The sequence below is a fragment of the Leucoraja erinacea genome, chromosome 3, assembly GCF_028641065.1.
Source record: "Leucoraja erinacea ecotype New England chromosome 3, Leri_hhj_1, whole genome shotgun sequence".
Classification (NCBI taxonomy): domain Eukaryota; kingdom Metazoa; phylum Chordata; class Chondrichthyes; order Rajiformes; family Rajidae; genus Leucoraja; species Leucoraja erinaceus.
Window position 1 is genome coordinate 14,615,794 of NC_073379.1, and position 21,637 is coordinate 14,637,430.

A 21,637-nucleotide genomic window follows, 5' to 3' on the forward strand; every position below is an offset into this window, starting at 1 on the left:
CCCCCCCACATAAAAAAGTCTAGACCTCCAAACAAAGCAATTAACTAACTAAAATAAAAATAAAAAGATGAAGAGACAGACAGCTACTGGCTGGGCAGCCGTGCACATAAAAGAGAAACAAAAGACTGACTAAATCACAATGTTGCTCTGGAAAGTTAAGATTTTTAAAAGGACAAACTGTGAGAGTAAAAATGCCCATGATTGGATGGTTGCTTTTCTCACTCAATCTTTAAAAAAGTCTAAAGGGCCTGTCCCACCAGCATGCGATTGCATGCGTCTAGCGCGACCAAACGTGGTCGCTTGAGGCGTACGGCCTCGCGGGGCCGGTCCCACTTCCAACCGCGGAGGCGTATGGAGTTGTGCGGGGCTGGTCCCGACGTCAAACTCACCAATCAACTGGGCAGGAGGTGGGCTGACTGAATTTGGACATCACATGGCGTCAGGCAGTGACGTCATCACACAATGGCATGCGCTAGGCGTATGCCGTCAAGACGCTGTGTACGCCTGTCGAGGCGCTGCGTACGGCCTCAATGCAGCTGCGGGCCGACAGGCCGCTGTCGCGCGGGATTTTCGGACAGTTCAAGATTTTTGGAGCCCCGTGCAATGTCAGGACCAGCCCCGCACAACTCCATACGCCTCCGCCGATCGAAGTGGGACCGGCCCTGCGAGGCCGTATGCCTCAAGCGACCACGTTTGGTCGCGCTAGACGCATGCAGTCGCATGCTGGTGGGACAGGCCCTTAACTGAAAGACTCCCTCGCTTCCGTTACAAGTTCAAGTTGAAATGCGCACTGGAATTAGAAAGTGCTTGTATGTCATACTGGCAATTTAGCGATGTGGCAATATCTCAACAGCTTTCAGGCATCAGCTGATTAGAGGCAAGCAATGTCTCATGGCACATGTGACTGTTTCGAACAGCAAAAGGTGAGATTTTAACCTAAAAATGACAGTGCTGGGGGTAACTCAGTGGGACAAGCAACATCTTGGGAGAATATAGATGGGTGACATTTCAGGTTGGGATCCTTCTTCAGACTGATTGTGAAGTGGGGAGAAAGCTGGAAGAGAGAAGAGGGAGCAGGAATAACCCTGGCGTGGGGTGGGGGGGGGGGGGGGGGGGGGGGCGGGGGGGTAGATGGGTAGATGCGGAAAAGCTGTGAGATAAGGACTGCAGAGAAGTGCATATAATAAATAATTATGAACCAAATGCATTATAATCTTCAGGACTCAACTGAATTAAATGATTTTGTTATATGCACAACAGCCTTACAGTTTGTATGAGAACTGGGTGGTTCTGATAAACATTTCCATTTTCAATCTCCACAGATGCCAGACCTGGTGAATATTTTCAGCTTCAATTTTTACTTTAAATCTACAGCGGCTGCAGTGTTTTGTATCTCACATTCCCAGCTGAGATTGTCACCACTCATTCATCAATTAATTCTCCTCCTGATAAATCAGTTGCAATTAACAAACCTTCACCATCCTCTCTGAGCATGTCGTTGAGATAAACATTCTGAAAGAGACTGACAGAATAGATGACAAGACTCTATTTTCTCTAAGTGGAGAGTGGAGAACGAGGGAGGAAAGACTCAAGATTAGGGTCAATTATTTTGGACCAAAATGAGAAGAAACTCCTTTTGGTTGTGGTCAATTTTTTTGCATACAATTTTGAAATTCCCTGAATTAGAGGGCTGTGCATATTATTTTGTTAGGTATGTTTAAGATCAAGAGTGAACCTTTTTAGAAACTAAAGATATTATCGGATGTGATAATTGGAGGGGAAAGTGGACACGGTACAGGTTCAGCTATGACCATCGAATGATAGAACGAGTTCAATTGGCCATAAAACACACTTCCGCTTCAATATGCTATATTTATATGCTGCAATAAACTGATGAGTTATATGCTACAGTTGGAATATGCACAAAAAATATTAAAAACATGAACTTACACTGAATCCGTATCTTTGTCTCTTTTCTTTCGTCCAGGTATTCCAAGAGTTTTCCTTCTGGACTTCTTCACCACTGCATTGGAAATATCATTTTGCAAACTCAACCCAACAAGAAAAAACCTTGTTCTATCAAGTTCTAAAAAAGCAATTGGTCCTCTAAGATCCAAATTATTTAATAAAGTCATAGAATCATACAGCACTGAAAACTAGCCCCTCAGCCCAACTTGTCTATGTCAATCAAGATGCCTCATTTATGCTAGTCTCACCTGCCTGCGTTGACCCATATCCATCTCAAACTGCCTTATGCATCAGGCACATGCTGTGAGTAAAAATCTTAAACCGTGCTTGCGCAGATTGTTCTCCTCGCCGTAAAAATAAAGAATAAAAATAAAGAAAGTGACAATTCAACTTGCCCGAGGCTTCCAAATCTCCTGCATTCTGAATTACTGAATGGGGGGGGGGGGGGGGGGGGGGGTGGGGTGACGGCAGGTGGAGAGATGGTGGGGCGAAACGGGAGCACACCAGGACAAGTGGAATCATTTATGATTTTATTAAATGACAATACTAGTTCAAGGGACCAATTGGGGGGAGAGTTCCTTTCACAGCTTGTGGCGAGTCTGGCCAGGGGTAAAGTTGCGGGGAGGGCAGGTGCGTTGAGAAGGAGGGGGTCAGGGATCATGCCAGCAACTGACTCACCGCTGCCACGGCGCACCGGGCGCGGAGCCACAGCATTGGGGTGGCACTCAGCGCCTTCTGCCAGCCCGCTCACCTCTGGCACTGCTCGCCGACTGAACAGTGAGGGGACCAGCTCAAGAGCAAAGATCATAGAGTGGAGCGGGTCAGCGGGCGATGGATAACAGGACAGCGGGCAGTGGACACTCCTGTGTCAGCGCAAACAAGGGACTAATTGAGGTTACTCGCACTGACACATGGAGTAAGCTCCACTGCTCGCTGTCCTGTTTTCCATCGCCCGCTGAACCGCTCTTGAGCTGATTGCTCTGGCATGATCCCCGACCCCCTCTTTCGCAACGCTCCTGCCTTCCCGCAACTTTACCGCTGGCCAGACTCCCCACAAACGCTGTGAAAGGAACTCTCTCTCCCCCCCCCCAGTACACAGTCCACGCTGCAAAGGCAGAATTTCAGTTGCCTTCAGCTCTGCTTGAAATTGACGGTTTGAAGCAGTAGTCCACGGCACGGGGGCTGCACACACTTTCCCGTATTACATGTACCCAGCGCATGAAAGGCACAGAGAATTATGCTTACCTTAGAGATCGATCTCTTAGGCAGGCATAATTCTCCCGTGCCTTTACTATATATATTTAATAATTATCATTTTAGAATTTTAGTCAGGGTAGGCAGTGCCTACCTTGCCTACCCTGATGGCACATGCCTGCTACCCATGCCAAAATATGCACTTCCTAAATAGGAGAGGTATCATTTATTTTCAAATAATTCTCCATATCTCTCCCAAGAGCCATCCATCTCCATTATGGTTTTATTCCTTTTCAGTGCAGGCTTAAAGGGTAAGGTGGGACTAAGAACCCATGAGAAATGGTGAAGAGAAGGAGAAAGAAATGGGTAGGAGAATGGAAAACATCCATGAAGTGAAGAAGGATAAGGAAGAAAAGGAAACTCCAAACTTGTCACGTTTTCCATTTAGCCCTGTTTCGTTGATATGGAAGAATTGAAAAGATGGTATAGAGAGAATACATAAAGAATGAGATGGCACGATGGCGCAACGGTAGAGTTGCTGCCTTACAGTGCTGGAGACCCATGTTCGAACACGACTACAGATGCTGTCTGTACGGAGTTTGTATGTTCTCCCCATGACCGCGTGGGTTTTCTACAAGTAGGTATGTTACAAAATCTACCTGAATCGTGGCTGAGCATCTGCCCTACCCCGTGTGCGCGATTTTGGCGCTGTTTAGAGGGGGCGGGTTTAAAACGCGATTTTTACTAGGCTGTTCCAATCGAAAATGTTCAGCCTAGTAAATCATTAACGGAAAATCGCTGAAAGACCCCGTCGTAAAAGGTATTATTAGTTTTTATGGCCTTGTATAATATTTATAGTAGTTTAAAAATCACTCTCTCACTCCGCAACCTCTCGCAGCCCCAGGGTTTTATAAAGCAAACAATTAAAGGTATGTACCTTATTTTTACATTAAATGGGGCTTGTATATAACCCTGTGTATAAAGTTTTCTATAGCGAGTAGTTCATTTTGGGCTCTTTATATCCCGCAGTATTTTTCTGGGCATTTGAGGGCACAAATCCAGCGCAATGTGAACGTTCTAAACCAGCGCGTTCACAGGAACCCACTAGAAAACCGATTTAAATTGACTTTAATTTACAGCAAATGAACACTAAATTCCTTCCATTTGGCCTATAAATTGATGTAAATGAGATTTAAAAATCATGTTTTATTGTGAATTATTTGTGAATATTATTTGGACACTTGGGCTATTTAAAAATGTTAATCATTTATTAAGAAATGGATAGATGTTTAGATCTAGTGATTGAAGTTTGAAATTAGCTACAATTGGGTAACTAACTAATTATATGCTTTAATTTCAGGTCATCCAAGTAAGATTATTTTATATTTGTTTCAGAATGCTTCAATCTATGATAACTGAAAATTTCATTCAGTTCTCTTAATTTTTAAGAAGGTTATGGGCTTTTGACTGTCCACGATCACAGCTTTTTTGTTATGTCCATAGAAAATCAATAGGGAACAAGATGCTAATTTCCGAGTATGAAAATGGCCATAACTTTTTTATTACTTGAGATATGAAAGTGAATTAGGTGTCAAATTAAACTTATTGTTATGCTTTATCTGATGGGATAAATTGCAGACTTGATTTTTTAAATCTCAAAATTTTGTAACATTGCTACTACAAGATCTTCGATTTCCTCCCACAGGTATGTAGGTTCATTGGCTTGGTGTATGTGTAGGATGTGTAATGTTAATGGGTAGGGATTGCTGGGCAGTGCAGACTTAGTGGGACGAAGGGCCTGTTTCCACACTATCTCTAAACTAAACTAATGAGATCTTCATGAGTAAGATGAATTAGGTAAAGTGTTTCAGTATATTATTGCACTATGTAAGAAGAAAAGATGAAAGTGAATGAAAGCTTATTGTGACAGTTAAAATAAATCTCTGGCTTGGTGGAGAGCAAGAGAATTTGTTCAAGGCAGGATTTAAAAGTAGCAGCTTTATAAACACCTTATTTATGACTCATCAACATCATCAATGTATGCATGTGAACAAATTATAAAGAGCAACATTATTAATAATAGAAACTAATAGTTTGAATGCTCCAAGGAAAATGTTTTGCCTTTGAGAGAGTGGTGAGAAAGAGAAAGGATGGAATAGAGAGTAAAAGAGAGGTGGTAAAGAAAGGAAGAGCAGGGAAAAGAGACAAATAGATAAAAGGACAGGGAAAGAGTGATATACCTCAAAGAAAGGGAAGAGAGCAAACGTGAAGAAAAGCATGCAGAGAGGGACAAGAAGAGGTAAAGGACATGGAGGAAAAGAATGGTGGAAGAGGAGCAGGCAGAGAATGAAGGGGCGGAGAGAGTGAAGGGCTAATGCAGCAGAGATTGATGAAAAAAAGCAAAAAGGGAGGGAAAGAGCAAAGAGATAGGGAGGGAAAGAGCAGAGATAGGAAGGAGCAGCAAAAGCGAAGAACACAGTTTGGGAAAAAAAGCAAAGAAAGAGGGAGATTAGGAAAGAGGAAAAGAGGAAAGAGCATGAAACAGGAAAGAGAGGAACAGAAAAAGAGGGAAGAGAACAGAAAGTCGGAAAGGGCAGGGAAGGGGGGGGGGAGAGCATCAATCAACATGAGGGGAAAGTGAGCAAAGAAAAGGGGAGGTAATTAGACAGAAAGGCGGAGAAGTAGAGGGAGAGCAGAGACACAGGTGGGAGTACAACAAAAAGAGAGGGAGTGGAGAGTAGGGAGAAAACAGAGCAGAAGCAGAAAGAGAGAGGGAAGAGAGCAGTGAGAGAAAAATAAAGTGAAGCGAGAGAACAGAGAGATAAGTGTAGAGAAAGAGCGAGAGAAGGAGAGAAGAGAGAGATAGGAGGGAAAGCTGTGAGTAACAGGGAAGGAAGTAAAGGGGATGAAAACAGAGAGACGGGAAGAAAAAAGAAGATATGGAGAAGAGCAGTGAAATAGTAGGAGGGGTGGAGAGCCATATAAAAGAAAACAGGATGATGGGTAAAATGAAAGAGGGGGTCATTCTGAAGGGTCTCGACCCGAAACGTCACCCATTCCTTCGATTCATAGATGCTGCCTCACCTGCCGATTTTCTCCAGCTTTTTGTCTACCTTTTATTTTTCCATCATCTAGTTCTTTCTTAAACATGTAATAATGTTAAATCTTTCCTTATTACTATATGACATTAACACATTCAAAATTAACCTAGAAATTTGTGATCGCCTTATTTTTGGGGAATTAAGTAACATGTTTATATTTAACAAAAGTAGAAAATGTACCTTCTAAAGCATTGGTTACGTTACATTCTTCAAATTCAACAGAACCTGAAACAAAAAGAAAAGAATAACCATATTTTTCTGCAGATTTCACCAGAAATTTGTAAAATGCCAAATCAGCAGTCAGATTATTTTTTTTATGGAGAGATGCTTAATGTTTGATTATTTTTATATCTTATACATTTAGAATATCTTCAATATGAATCAGATAACTTTTAAATGACGTTTTTGCCCAAAAATCTTCTACTTTGTTTTAAGAGATTATTTAGTTCTGGGCAGAAGCAACAAATGAGGTGAGCAGGATCATCTCCACCCTCTATATCTATTCAGAAAGGCATAAAACTGTGGTGAATATGTTTCCAGACCAAACAACCAATCTAATCGAAAGAGTACCCAGAAGCAATAGCCCTTAGTTATTTATCTAGCTTTTCTCAGATAAGTTCACCAAGTAGGAATAGTTCAGAAAAGGCAAGTTCCCTTCGCTTTCAGACCACAACTAAATGTTAAGGCCTTAAATAGAACTTCATTTGTCCAAGATGCAAATGCACACTGAAATTCTTTTTGCATTTTTACACAAGCAGGTGTGACCATATTTTGGCACCATTTCCAAAGACCAAAGTCCGGGCCACCTGCGCTTGGTCTACTGGAATGATTCACGATCCAGATAAGCCCCAGACTCCTGCAAGGCCTTCCTCCGCACCTTCAACCAGATCCGCCCGCGAATCAAAGCTGACTGGCTGTTATTTACAGCTTCAAACCAAACGAATTCCACAGTTGATAGTTATTACCAATCCCATATTTTCTTAAAACAATGGCAATTAAGTTCATAGTGGTTCAACAGAATAAAACAGACTCTCTGGAATAAATTGAGTGAATCAAAACTAAATCAGAGTGGAGGGAAGTGTTCAGAAAATAATCTAAAACACTTTCCAGTTGACATGAAACATAGCCATGAGCAATGAAAAAGATAAACACAGAATTAAAAAGAGGATGTTGCAATTGGTAAGAAATATAAAAGCATGTAAATAAATATTAAAAGGATATCAAAAACAACAGTGTGCACCACTTCAATTTTATATGAACAGAGTATATTTGAACCAACACAAGCCCATTAAAAACTAATAACAGTAAACGTTAAAGAAATGTCAGAAAATCCGAATAATACTTTAACGTATTGATTGGCTTGTAGAGGAAGAGGGTAGCATGCTAACAATCTCTCCAAAAATTGCTAAAGAAGAATGGAGTCTAGCTAAAATTCACAAGTGCAATGTATTATTAAGGAAGGAAAATAAATGACACAGACAATGACAATCTATGAGGATTAGATAATTTCCATCTCAGACTTTTAATAGAATTGAGAAATAACATGGCTAGGAAGGAACTGCAGATGCTGGTTTACACCATAGACACAAATTGCTGGAGTAATTCACATGGCAGATATGCTAAATTCTGAAAAAGGGTCTCTACTCTGACCCGCTGTTACTCCAGCATTTTGTGTCTATTCAGTTTAAACCAGCATTTGCAGTTCATTTCTACATATATTGTTCCAATGTTCTCTTTTAGATTGGAGATTGTAAAATGCCATTTACTATTTACGAAATAGAAATTCCAAGGTAACTACATAAATTCAAAAATCCATTTTGCGGCTTCAAAAATTGTCATTTAATTATGCCTTGATGATGAAAAAGAAAGCCATCTTTCCAAGTGAGGTGACATAAAGACAACATCAAAAGGAGGGAATATGGGTGCATAAATTATTACAATAAATTACAGAATTGGAAAAAGTTATGGGAAAATACATTTAATCCAGCCAGATATAAGGGCAGTGCTTTCACATCTAGAATAAGTGGAATAGTTTCTAAACAGCAAAAAGCTAACAAGCCAAGTGCAAGATGACTTAATACTGTGTTATAAAGTCATTAGAGTCATACAGGACAGAAACTGGATCTTTAGGGCTCAACTTGCCCAAGCCAATCAAGTTGCTCCATCTACATTAGTCACACCTGTCTGCGTTTGGCTTGCATCCCTCTAAACCTTTCCTATTCATGTACCCGTCCAAATATCTTTTAAATGTTGTTGAAGTACCTGCTTTGATTACCTTCTCTGGCAGCTCATTCCATATACCCTGTGTGAGAAAGTTCACCCTTAGATTTCTAGTAAATCTTTCCCCTCTCACCTTAAACCTATGTCCTCTGGTCCTTGATACCCCTCCTCTATGCATTCACCCTATCTATGCCTCTCATGATCTTATACACATCTATAAGATCACCAATCAGCCTCCTGGCCTCCAAGGAATAAAGTCCTACTGCCCAGCCTCTTCCTATAATTCATGATCTCAAGTCCTTGTAAATCTTCTCTCTGCTCTTTCTAGTTTAACAACCTTCCCTGGGTGACAAAAATTGAACGTAATACTCCAAATGAGGCCTCACCAATGTCTTGTACAACTGTAACATAACATCCCAACTTCTTTACTCAATACCATGGCTGATTAAAGCCAATGTACCGAAAGCCTTCTTGAGTTGAAAGATGTTGGTTTACACCGAAGATAGACACAAACTACTGTAGTAACTCAGCGGGACAGGCAGCATCTCTGGAGCGAGGGAGAGGGTGACATTTCAGGTCGAGACCTGAAGAACAAAGCCTTCCTTACCACCCTATGTACCTGTGACACCACTTTCAAGAAACTATGTACCTGCACTCCTAAATCCCTCTGCTCTACAAACATACCACAAGTTCGGGAGATTTATATGCCTTTGGATTTCCACCACTTCCTTGACCATAATACGGACTGTCCTCAAAACATCTTCATTAACTCTCCCAGGTTCCCAATTCTTCACCTCTTTCTCCATGGCAAAAACAGAGGAGAAATATTTATTAAGGACCTTGCCCATCTCCTGCGGTTCCACACAGTGATTCTGAGAGGCCCTATTCACTCTCTATTTACCCTCCTTCCCTTAATGTACTTGGATTATTGAAGTGTTTCCCATAACGTACTTGGATTATTGAACTTTAACTGCCACAACAGCACCTGGGGCTACCGTTCAACAAACTCAGATGGCGCTGCACTAGAAGACTGGGCCTCAGCTACTGGCATTCAAATCCTGTACGACCCAAAACAACCGGACAGGTGGAACACCACTACCAACCCTGACTTGGCTTTTGCAAACCTGAATGGACCATGCCCACATCAGTCTGAAGAAGGGTTTCGACCTGAAATGTTGCCTATTTCCTTTGCTCCATAGATGCTGCCTCACCCACTGAGTTTCTCCAGCATTTTTGTCTACCCACACCATATAATCCTGGATCACTTCCCGAAATCACAACAACGTCCATCTATGATTATCCCGGACAACTCCATCGAGCTGGTCCCAACTAAATCTGCGAAGAGGTGGAATGTCCGCAAGGCCAGGTGGGAACAGTTCACAAGTCTGGTGGACTTCTGGATCGACAGCCTTCAATGAGCAGACGAGCAAAGAGCGCAGCACATCATTTTGGACTGCGCTGTGGAGGGGTAGACCTCACGGCCCTCGACAACAGCACATTGAACTGGCTACAGCACCTGGAGGGCGTTACATAACCTCTGCTGCCTCAAACGCAAGAAGAAGATTGAAGTGTTGTAGATAGATGTAGAAAGCGATTAAATGATTCAAGGAATATAAGCAAATGATTAAAGGAATACAGCTAATAATGTCAGATTCGTTAAGAGGATTAGTATCTGATGGTAGATTATGTTGAACAAATTCGACTGTACAATACCCCAGTTTAATTAAACTTGGGAGTTATGATTAGTGCTGCTCACTACACTTTAGAAAAGGCATAAATACTTGGGTTTCAAAGCGTCAATTAAGAGGAGAAATTGTACAGACTATTGCTGTACTTCCTGGGTTTTGAAGGTTAACTTTCACCTGATGGAGAATCTAGAATAACTATTCAGGGTTTAAAAATCAGAACTAAAGTTATCAAGAATTAATTTAGCAGACATTTCTTCACACAAAGGGTGATATCTGCATTTGATAATTAATACTTGGTCAATAAGCGAGTTCAGTATTCTGAAAAACGCAAGGAATCATGGGATTTGTCAAAGGTCATTTGTGATAAAGATAAAGCGAACGAAGCGCTGGCTGCATAAACTGTGTAGAAATTCTTGTCATTCATAATTTATGTATTTATGCAGTATAATATAGATAAATGTGATGTTATCCACTTTGGCGGCAAAAACAAGGGGGCAGATTATTATCTCAATGGGGTTAGGTTAGGTAAGGGGGAGGTGGAGCGAGACCTTGGCGTCCTTGTACACTGGTCACTGAAAGTTGGTGTGCAGGTACGTACAGCAGGCAGTGAAGAAAGCTAATGGACTGTTGGCCTTCATAACAAGAGGATTTCAGTATAAGAGTAAAGAAGTTCTTCTGCAGTTATATAGGGCTCTGGTGAGACCACATCTGGAGTATTGTGTATCCTTGTGATTGAGGCAGTGCAGCATAGGTTCACGAGAATAATCCCTGGGATGGCGGGACTATCATATGAGGAAAGATTGTATTCACTGGAGTTTAGAAGGATGAGGGGATACTTATAGAAACATATAAAATCATAAAAGGACATGACAAGCTAGATGCAGGAAAATGTTCCCAATGTTAGGCGAGTCCAGAAGCAGGGGCCATAGTCTAAAGAATAAAGAGGAGGTCATTTAAGACTGAGGTGAGAAAAAACTTTTTCACCCAGAGAGTTGTGAATTTATGGAATTCCCTGCCACAGAGGGCAGTGGAGGCCAAATCACTGGATGGATTTAAGAGATAGTTAGATAGAGCTCTAGGGGCTAGCGGAGTCAAGGGATATTGGGAGAAGGCAGGCACGGGTTATTGATAGGGAACGATCAGCCATGATCACAATGAATGGTGGTGCTGGCTCGAAGGGCTGATTGGCCTCCTCCTGCACCTATTTTCTATGTTTCTATGTGTAAAAATATATTTTATCTGAGGAACGGGAGTGCCAGGTAGCAGGAGAGCAGGGTGTAACAGCAAGAGAGGGAGCAGATGCAAGTGGGAGACAGGGGGAGAGACTGGACTGACGGAGACATTCTCGGCAGCTGAGCTGCTGCCTGTGTACAGACCTGCATTTCATCCGTAGTCAGGATCGAACCAGGGTCTCCGGCGCTGGAAGTGCTGTTGAATTGCTACTGGACCGTCCCCGTCCCCTCCCGAGTGTCCCATCCCTGTCCGGGGGTGGCCGGAGATGTCCGGGGTGACCCTGGGCTGACGGGACACCGGCCCGGAGCAGTGGTGGCCCCAGGCTTACAGCCAGCGCAGAGAAGAACCTCTCGCCTTATCCCTGTGGCTGTTGGTGAACCACCTCGGTGCCGGCAAAAGCCGAGCATCAGTCATCAACGGGGATGCACACAAAATGCTGCAGTAACTCAGCGGGGCAGGCAGCATGGGTGGCGTTTCGGGTCAAGACCCTTCTCCAGAGATGTTGCCTGACCCGCTGAGTTACAGCAGCATTTTGTGTGCATCCCCGTTGAAGACTGGTGCTTGGCTTTCACCGGCACCGAGGGGGTTAACCAATAGCCACTGGATGAGGCGTGAGGTGCAGCTGACGGTCCCCGACTTGTCGAGGAACGGGTTCCTCAGGAGTTGGAGCAGAATTGAGCAGGAGTTAGCGCTTCTTCTCCGCGCTGGCTGTAAGCCTGGGGCTGCCACTGCTCTGGCCCGGTGTCCCGTCAGTCCAGGGCTGTTAATTAACCTGGTGGGACAGGCAGAGTTGCGCTGGAGTTAGCGCTTCTTGTCCGCGCTGGCTGTAAGCCTGGGGCCGTCACTGCTCAGGGCCAGGATCCTGTCAGTCCAGGGTCACCCCGGACATCTCCGGCCGCCCTCGGACAGGGATGGGACACTCTGGAGGGGACGGCGACGGTCCAGTAGCAACTCAACAGCGCTTGCAACACCGGAGACCCGGGTGCGATCCTGACTATGAATGAAATGCAGGTCTGTAAACATGCAACAGCTTAGCTACCGAGAATGTTTATCTCCAGTGACCTATGACCTGGGCATGCCCAGTCGGAATATCAAACTCGTTTATTGTTAAATCCAAATCTGAGTGATTATTGTGAACGAAAGGAGATATGTGCATTAAGGTCACAAACACGCTAATTTTCTATCTAATTAATGGCATAGTGTTGAAGGATGTACAGTTCCCTCCATAATTTCTGGGACAAAGACCCATCATTTATTTATTTGCCTCTGTACTCCACATTTTGAGATTTGTAATAGGAAAAAAAATCACATGTGGTTAAAGTGCACCTTGTCAGATTTTATTAAAGGCCATTTTCAAACATTTTAGTTTCACCATGTATAAATGACAGCTGATTTTATACATAGTGCCCCCATTTCGAAGCACCATAAAATTTGGGACACATAGCTTCACAGGTGTTTGAAATTGCACAGGTGTGTTTAAATGCCTCCTTAATGCAGGTATAAGAGAGCTCTCAGCACATACTCTTTCCTCCAGTCTTTCCATCACCTTTGGAAACTTTTATTGGTGCTTATCAACATGAGCACCAAAGTTGTGCCAATGAAAGTCAAAGAAACCATTATGAGACTGAGAAATAAGAATAAAACTGTTAAGAGACATCAGCCAAACCTTAGGCTTTATTAGGCATCATTAAGAAGAAAGAGAGCACTGGTGAGCTTACTAATCGCAAAGGGACTGGCAGGCCAAGGCAGGAGATGACAGAAGAATTCTCTCTTTAGTAAAGAAAATTCCCCAAACAACTGTCCAACAGATCAGAAAAACTCTTCATGAGTGGGTTTGTCAATGACCGCCGTCCGCAGAAGACTTCATGAAGAGAAATACAGAGGCTACACTGCAAGATGCAAACCACTGGTTAGCTGCATGAATAGGATGGTCATGTTACAGTTTGCCAAGAAGTACTTAAAAGAGCAACCACAGTTCTGGAAAAAGGTTTTGTGGACAGATGAGATGAAGATCAGAGTGATGGCAAGAGCAATGTACGGAGGAGAGAAGGAACTGCCCAAGATCCAAAGCATACCACCTCATCTGTGAAACACAGTGGCAGGGTGTTATGGCCTGGGCATATATGGCTGCTGAAGGTACTGGCTCACTTATCTTCATTGATGATACAACTGCTGATGGTGGTAGCATAATGAATTCTGAAATGTATAGACATATCCTATCTGCTGAAGTTCAAACAAATGCCTCAAAACTCATTTGGCTGCGGTTCATTCTACAGCAAGACAATGATCCCAAACATACTGCTAAAGCAACAAAGGAGTTTTTCAAAGCATAAAAATGGCCAAGTCAATCACCTGATCTGAACCCAATTGAGCATGCCTTTTATATGCTGAAGAGAAAACTGAAGGGAACTAGCCCCCAAAACAAGCACAAGCTAAAGTTGGCTGCAATACAGGCGTGGCAGAGCATCACCAGAGAAGACACTCAGCAACTGGTGATGTCCATGAATCGCAGACTTCAAGCAGTCATTGCATGCAAAGAACATGCAACAAATACTAAACATGATTACTTTCATTTACATGACATTGCTGTGTTCCAAACATTATGGTGCCCTGAAATGGAGGGACTATGTATAAACACTGCTGTACTTTTATACCTTTTGAAACCAAAAGGTATAAAAATGGCCTTTATTATAATTTGCCAATGTGCACTTTAACCACATGTGATTTTTTTCTATTATAAATCTCAAATTGCGGTGTACAAAGGCAAATAAATAAATGATGGGTCTTTGTCCCCAACATTATGGAGGGTACTGTATACAAATGCTCCTCTTCCTAGGATCCTAAATTTTCAGTTAATGAGTACAAGGCCATGAGTACATCCAAGTGAACAAACATATTTGGGTTGTTAGGTCAAATCCAGAAGGTGAAGTTGAGGAGTAGAGGTTTTCAAAATGTAATGTTTTCAAAACACAACATTTTGACCTGAAACATCATCTATCTATTTCCCTCCACAGATGCTGCCTGGCTTGAATGAGAGCCATGTTTTTTGCTCAAGATTCCAGCATCTACAATCTCTTGTATACTTATTTGGCAGAAAAGTTCTCCAAGGTCAGGAAGAAATGAAAGACATTTTATAAGTGCAAGTCTCTTTTCTAAATGTACATTCGTAATGTGTTTGGAATAGTGAATAGTTAAAGGCCGGATAGAGTGGATGTTGAGAGGATGGTTCCTCTAGTGGGACAGTCTAGGACTAGAGGTCATAGCCTCAGAATTAATGGACGTTCCCTTAGGAATGAGATGAGGAAGAATTTCTTTCATCAGAGGTTGGTGAATCTGTGGATTTTTTTTTGCCACAGAAGGCTGTGGAGGCCAAGTCAATGGATATTTTTAAGGCAGAGATAGATACGATTCTTGATTAGTACAGGTGCCAGGGGTTATAGCGAGAAGGCAGGAGAATGGGGTAAGAAGGGAGAGATAGGTCAGCCATGATTGAATGGCAGAGTAGTTTTGATGGGCCGAATAGCCTCATTCTGCTCCTATCACATGACCTTATGATATTCAATGTGTACCTACTACGGTTTGCCAATAATTAGATTACTGATGAGTAAAATTGAAACAAACATCCATTGTCCTATCATTACACTGAACATAAATAATATTTCAGGTTACATTTTAATTTTCAGTGCGATGTCTGCCATGTTAAAAACAATTAAAATCAGCTGGTTAAACTTGAAAATACTAGTGTGATCTTGTGCTGTAAGCAACAAATAGACCAGAAAAAAAATCTAATTTTGACGATGTTGCCAGATTATCTATCCTTTAATAATAATTTCCCTGACATTGTAAAAATACAATCCTGGAAAAGTTAAAACTAAGCCATCATTTATAAAGAGAGTATACTTCTGTAATCTTAGCAGCAACATCTTTGGATGTTGATTTACATTTTATAAATCTTAAAGGACCTATACAAGATTTGTTCACTAGAATGAAATACTGAGTACATCAACTGAGTACATCAAATGCCATTTTGGAAATGTCTTAAATGTGTCTCTCAATGGAAAATACAATTCCAAATGAAAGTATCAGATTAAACTATTAGCGCATCTAGTATTCAATGTGTCCAAATCATGTGATAATTTATTTTTTAAAGTATTTCAATTTCCAACTTTTGTAGCAAAGTTGGAATAACCAAAGCAAAACAAAAGCCTATACTAAAAATTGTAAGCAAGCAACCGACCAATTTTTATAACGAGCTATGATTCAGTCATGAAATCACACATGACAGGACAATTTCTACATTGGATATGCTTCAAATGTTGCTGGAGATGACAAGCCTTTGCGTGCCTGGCACTGAGCCAGTTGACAACTCAGCTGGATAGAAGCACACACTCTGACCCTCCTCACAGCGCGTCACTTCTGAATTGTTTCCGCAGTAGAAAGTTTATTCAACCTCTCTCTGAAAAGCACTGAACCGACTATCATTCTGCTATTTAATCATGGCAAAACATGTTATTTTTCTGACAGCACTAAAGCCAGAGTGCAATTTTTAATGAACAGCTTGATAGAAGAGGAATTTGAAATCTTTTAGCCTCAATTAATTCTGCTGTCAAAACAAAGGGTAACTGTTGGTATTTCAATGTTGACCTTCAACACAAAAGGTCAATTTTTCTGTGCTAATTCCAGAGTCTGAGCTATTCCTGTTACTTCTAAATAACAGAAAATTACATTTGTATCTGTGTTAAAAACAAACCATGGTAGATGGAGACGAATATATATATATTATTACCCCCATCACTGTCCATCTTTAAATCCTCCCTAAAAACTCACTTTTATTCACTGGCTTTCGACACTGGCTGAGACATTGTTCCTGTTTTAGTGTTTTTAATGTCTTTTAATTTTTACTGTTTTTATAGTCCTGTCGTCTTAATGGTTTTAGTAGTTTGTAATAACTTTTTGTTGACTTCCCATGTACAGCACTTTGTGGTAACTGATGTTGTCTAAAAGCGCTTTATAAATAAAGTTATTATTATTATTATTATTAAATAGTAGTTTATGATGTAGGAAATATTTCCTGCAGTTGTTAAAATTGCAGAGAATTGTGGACGCAGACCAACTCTGTTCCATTGAATGCATCTATACTTTACGCTGTCTCGACAAGGTCACAAACATAATCAAGCACAATTCTTACCCTGGACACTCCCTATACTTCCCTCCCCCTTTGAGCAAGAGGGACAGAAGTGTAAAAATGCATACCTCCAGATTCAAGGAGTTTTTTTCCCCAGCTCAGGCAACTGAACTAACTAATTAGAGAGCGGTCCTGACCTACCATCTACCTCATTGGAGACCATCTTTCATCGGACTTTATCTTGCACTAAACATTATTCCCTTTATCGTGTATCTGTACTCTGGGGAAGGCTCGAATGTAATCATAAACAATATTTCCGTGGACTAGATAGCACGCAACAAAAAAGCTTTTCACTGTACCTTGTTACACATAGTAATAAATTAACCGAAGAGGAATACACCAAAATTCTTAATAGACAAATGATACAATTGTATGACGTTTCATCTACTCAGCAGAAATAGCTCATTAGCATTCAAGAGTATGCATGCTTACCAGGTCTGTCTTTACCAGTGCCTTTTGTTTCAGAAAACCTCTGTATCAAACTTTCAACTGTAGTATTCTCAATATTTTGCACTAACTCCTCATGTACCTAGAAATCAAGAACAGTTTATTTTTAAATGGGTAGATGAAATATATTTTAAATAAATCTACTTTATTTACTGTGTGAAATTTGTAGAATGTCTGCAGTCAATAAACATTCAACAGGATATCTCCAAAGGATTGCTCTCTGAAGGATTTGAGAATTAAAAATCCCCATAATAAAAACCACGATAGAAATTTAAGGTACAATATTGGAATAAAATAAGAAAATCTTTACATATAGATGGTAAGATTTTACAACTATAAAAGATTGATAGATTAGTCCTCCATTCTCATGCGAATTTAATATGAAACATCATGACTCAATTCTTGCTTTTCCTTTGCTCCTCTCTTCCTTCTGTGAAGTAACCTGCTCGTAAATTGGCATTAAGGAAGGTTATTTTTGAAATTTATGCTTGACAAAATTAACAAGCTTTTTTGAGGGAGTTGACAGTGATATGTATTTTCTAGTGTGCTGGTGCGATCCTGTGTTACACCAAGGTAGACAGGGTAGACTCCCGAAATAACATCCTCCGGAAGCTGACCAAATCCAAATGGGGAGCCACAGCACACACATTAAGATCTACTGCTTTGGCCCTGTGCTACTCCTCTACGGAGTATGCGTGTCCTGTTTGGGAGAGATCATCCCATGCCAAGAAACTAGACCCAGCGTTGAATAACACCTGCGCTCAATCACTGGCTGCTTGAAGCCCACCAACATAAACAACCTGCACCTCCTCGCTGGCATTGCCCCTGCTGATGTGAAACAGGAAGTCGCCAGCCGAGTAGAGATGACTAAGGCCACAAGTGATGAACGCCACCTCCTCTACGGACGTGTACCCCCGGCCCAACGGCTGAAGTCCAGGAGAAGCTTTCTCAGCCATGTCCAGCCCCTAATAGCATCACGGGAAGAAACCAGACTCCAACTATGGACAAAAAGGCTTGAGGACGACCCCCCTCCTACTGACATGGGTATCCCTCCTTCTGAAGCCCTCCCTCTGGGCTCAGAAGCACCATGGGTCCAGTGGAAGACGCTCAACCGCCTGAGAACAGGAACAGGGCGATCAAAAGCTGCCATGGCCAGATGGGGCTATAAAACTGGCCAAACCACCTGTGAATGTGGAGAAGAGGACCATACAATGCAGCACTGCCTTGTCTGCCCCCTACTACCCAACCAGTGCAGCCCAAAGGATCTTGCAGTGTTCAATAAAAACGCAAAGGACTGTGTAAAAGAATGGGAAACTGTCATATAACCAACTAGTTTCAAAGACACGAAAAGAAGAAGAGTGTGCTGGTACCTGAACATTGAAATAACTTCATGTAAGACTTCAAGTCAAATTTACAGATTTACAACTTTGTACGTGGTCCAATAAATTGGTTGAAAACTAAGACGTGTTTGAATCTCTTAGACCACATATGCAGAAGTGGGGTGATATTGTGTAGGATTGATATTAGGATCCAGCTATTTCTCAGACCAAAGTGGGAGCAGCAGAAAAATTAGTGACTGTTCAATAGCTACAGATCAAGTTAAACACCATTAGAATTGATCAACTCAAAATTAAATAATATGAATCACTTCACATGAATGGGAAAAATACATAACATACATGAAATAAAGCAGAACAGGCAAAGTATAATGTATTAAGACAGTACAGCGCAGGAACAGTCCTTCAGACCACGATGTCTATACCAAATGCCAAATTAACCTAATGCCTTCTACCTGTACATGGTCCATATGCCTCCAGTACCTGCATATTCATGTGCCTATATAAATTGTCTTAAATGCCGCTCTCGTATCTGCTTCCACCACCACCACGTTCCAGCAGGCAGCATGTTCCAGCACCTAAAAATCCCCATATTAAAAAAAAAGATTCTAACTGTTTATCCCATCTATGCCCCACATAATTTTATAAACTTCTCTCGAGTCTCCCCATCAACCTCCACACTCCAGAGGAAATAATCTAAGTGACCGAATTCTCCTTATAGCTAATACTCTCTAATCCAGACAACATCCAGGAGTACTCTTCCCGTCCTCGCCAAAATCTCCACACCTTCTCTGTAATGTGGCAAGCAGAATGCCATGGAATACTCCAAATGTGACCTCAACGCCCCAACTCATAACAACATGCATGCCATGCACCATCTTTATTATCCCTATCTACTTGTGCTCACAATACTGCAAATGCAGCATAATCAATGTTTTGTAAAGGTTAATAAATATAGAAAATTAAACTACAGAGCAGCAAGTACAGAAAAATAGAATGAAGAAAAATATTGAACTGGAGTCAGAGGATGCCATAATCAAATTGTTCAGTTCTATTGTCAGACTATCCCTTGACACCCAGACTGGATCTGGTATTCAAGAACGGGTCGTTTCTGCAAACAGTATATGTGCAAATACACACTCTCAGCATCAGAGGTCAACTTGTGTCACTGGAATTGAAATGCAGCAGTTCTACAAGCTGCATTACTGTGCTACCCACAGCATTGATTAATTACTGGTTTGCCACAGATAGTTCTGTATTAAATTGTCATTATCTATTTTGAATCAATACTTTAACCAGATGTAAATTAGAACAGATTAGGGCTGATATCATGTAATTTCTGAAAAAACGAAACACATTTGTGTAAAATTCCTTTTAAAATTTGGATTTAACACACTCAATATTAATATTATTAAACCTATTATTATTATTATCCAATTAGTCTGCCAAGGAAACACATTTGTGTAGTGACTTGGTTCTTCCCAAATCTTTGCTTACAATGTTGGGTGGATACTTACTATGAGCGAACGATATCTTAATTATATGCAGTTGTTACTGTGCAAAAGCACAATTTATAAATGGTTTATTAGACAGAATGTAAATCAAATAGATTTTTCGTGTTCCAAAGTTTTTCAGACCATGTAATATTTAAAGCTTGGGATTATTAAAAAAAACTGTTCTTAACTCATTTTCAGTGGTAACCTACCTGACCAATCTGTATATGAGTTTCTTCTATAGATTGTGTGAAACAACTCAATATTTCTTTCATGTGCTTAAGATGAGCTTCTTCAATTTCCTGAAATTTCTGGTGTGAATAAATACAACGATGTTAAAACTTAATTCCATTCACACAATTCCAAGTGCATTAAAGGGCAACAAATATTCGAAAAGCAGCAATAATAAAATTAAGCAACATCAAATAACACAGCATTTTGACATTTAATTTGACAGTGTCAGAGATCCTGTGATTACAGACTGATTGCAAAAAAAAAGTTTGCAAGTAAAAACGCATTTGGTCTAAATCATACTGATGAACAAGCACTGTGGGCCCAGCTTCAACAAGAAAGCAAAGACAAATAAAATCAGGATTGTGTCTATGGAAAGTTATTTAATTATTGGCAATGATCCAGAAACCTTGGAGGTAAGCATTAAAGAGCCAATAGTTGAGATACAATGCTTTATCTTAACTGCTCTTTGAACATATTTTATTTACATTCCATATACAGCAACCAAATTATTTGGCAATCAACTATTTGTGAATGGTCAGGCATGGATAGGTGATAGTAGATGATATTGTGGTGACTGGTAACTACAGATAATCTTATGGGCTTTAAAGTGTGATACGGTCCAATATTAAAAAATATTCTGCACAGCATATTAAAATAATTAAAAAACAGTAGTATAAAAAGCAAAAATTGAATTCATGATGCAGATAAAAAATACCAATTCATGATGCAGATAACTGCAGACAAATACAAGGAATTTTTTGTTAAATAGAAAGTACCATCACTCACCAACGTCTATCCTCACTATTTTCTCAACCTCTTACATACCTTCTAAAAGCCCGTATGTATGCTTCAGAAAAAGAAAAAAAAGAAAAAAAAAAGATTTTATCCTGGCAACCATTCACACGGTCCCTTTAAGGGTGGCATTCCTTCCATATTGGCAAATCTCTAAAATGATCATTCCAACACCAATGATTCATATTTAAAAAAAACAAATTTAAGGTTATGCTGGCTCTTGAAACTAGGGCATCATTTTTTAACCTGAACGCACTATGCAATTCCCATAGAAAATCATATCTTGTACTGAACGTCAGACTGTTTGGGTACTGAAATTTCTGCAATAAATAAACTTTAAATTAGCATTAAATAAACCAAAATGTTGATTTATGGAGAAAACAGAAAAGATTATTCTTTTTCAATAGTGGTCACCACAAGTACCATGTATGTTCAGATTCAAGCCATTTCTCTTCCAAATAAGAACATCCACATCGCATGTTGTTTGCTTGCTCTTCCTTATTTCTCTCTATCCACAATGTTCATCAAATGCAAATTTAATTAGGTGACTCTGCATTTGTCATTCTTGCTGCATTTTCCTACAGACATTGTTCATCTTACCTCTTCAAATACCTACTCAGTTTATGCTATTCTTCGTAAAATACATCTTACCAGGACTCATCTACAATTCATGCATTTGGTATAGGAGGCTTGCACAAGGCTTTCAGTATTGCGGCTAGATTGGCAGTAACCTGGATTTCTAAAC

At 40.7% G+C, this 21,637-nt stretch overlaps 1 protein-coding gene across 7 annotated transcripts in view; it reads right to left on the reverse strand.

The window, feature by feature from the left end:
- Positions 1-21,637, reverse strand: part of fcho2 (FCH and mu domain containing endocytic adaptor 2) — a 156,117-nt gene that overhangs the window by 82,551 nt on the left and 51,929 nt on the right. For all 7 annotated transcript variants that reach the window (XM_055632157.1, XM_055632159.1, XM_055632158.1 and 4 more), the window contains exons 7-10: positions 20,079-20,177; positions 17,022-17,118; positions 6,444-6,488; positions 1,951-2,023 (exon numbers count right to left, since the gene is read on the reverse strand). In XM_055632157.1, the coding sequence (XP_055488132.1) occupies positions 1,951-2,023; positions 6,444-6,488; positions 17,022-17,118; positions 20,079-20,177 (314 nt within the window). The remainder of the gene's footprint in view (positions 1-1,950; positions 2,024-6,443; positions 6,489-17,021; positions 17,119-20,078; positions 20,178-21,637) is intronic.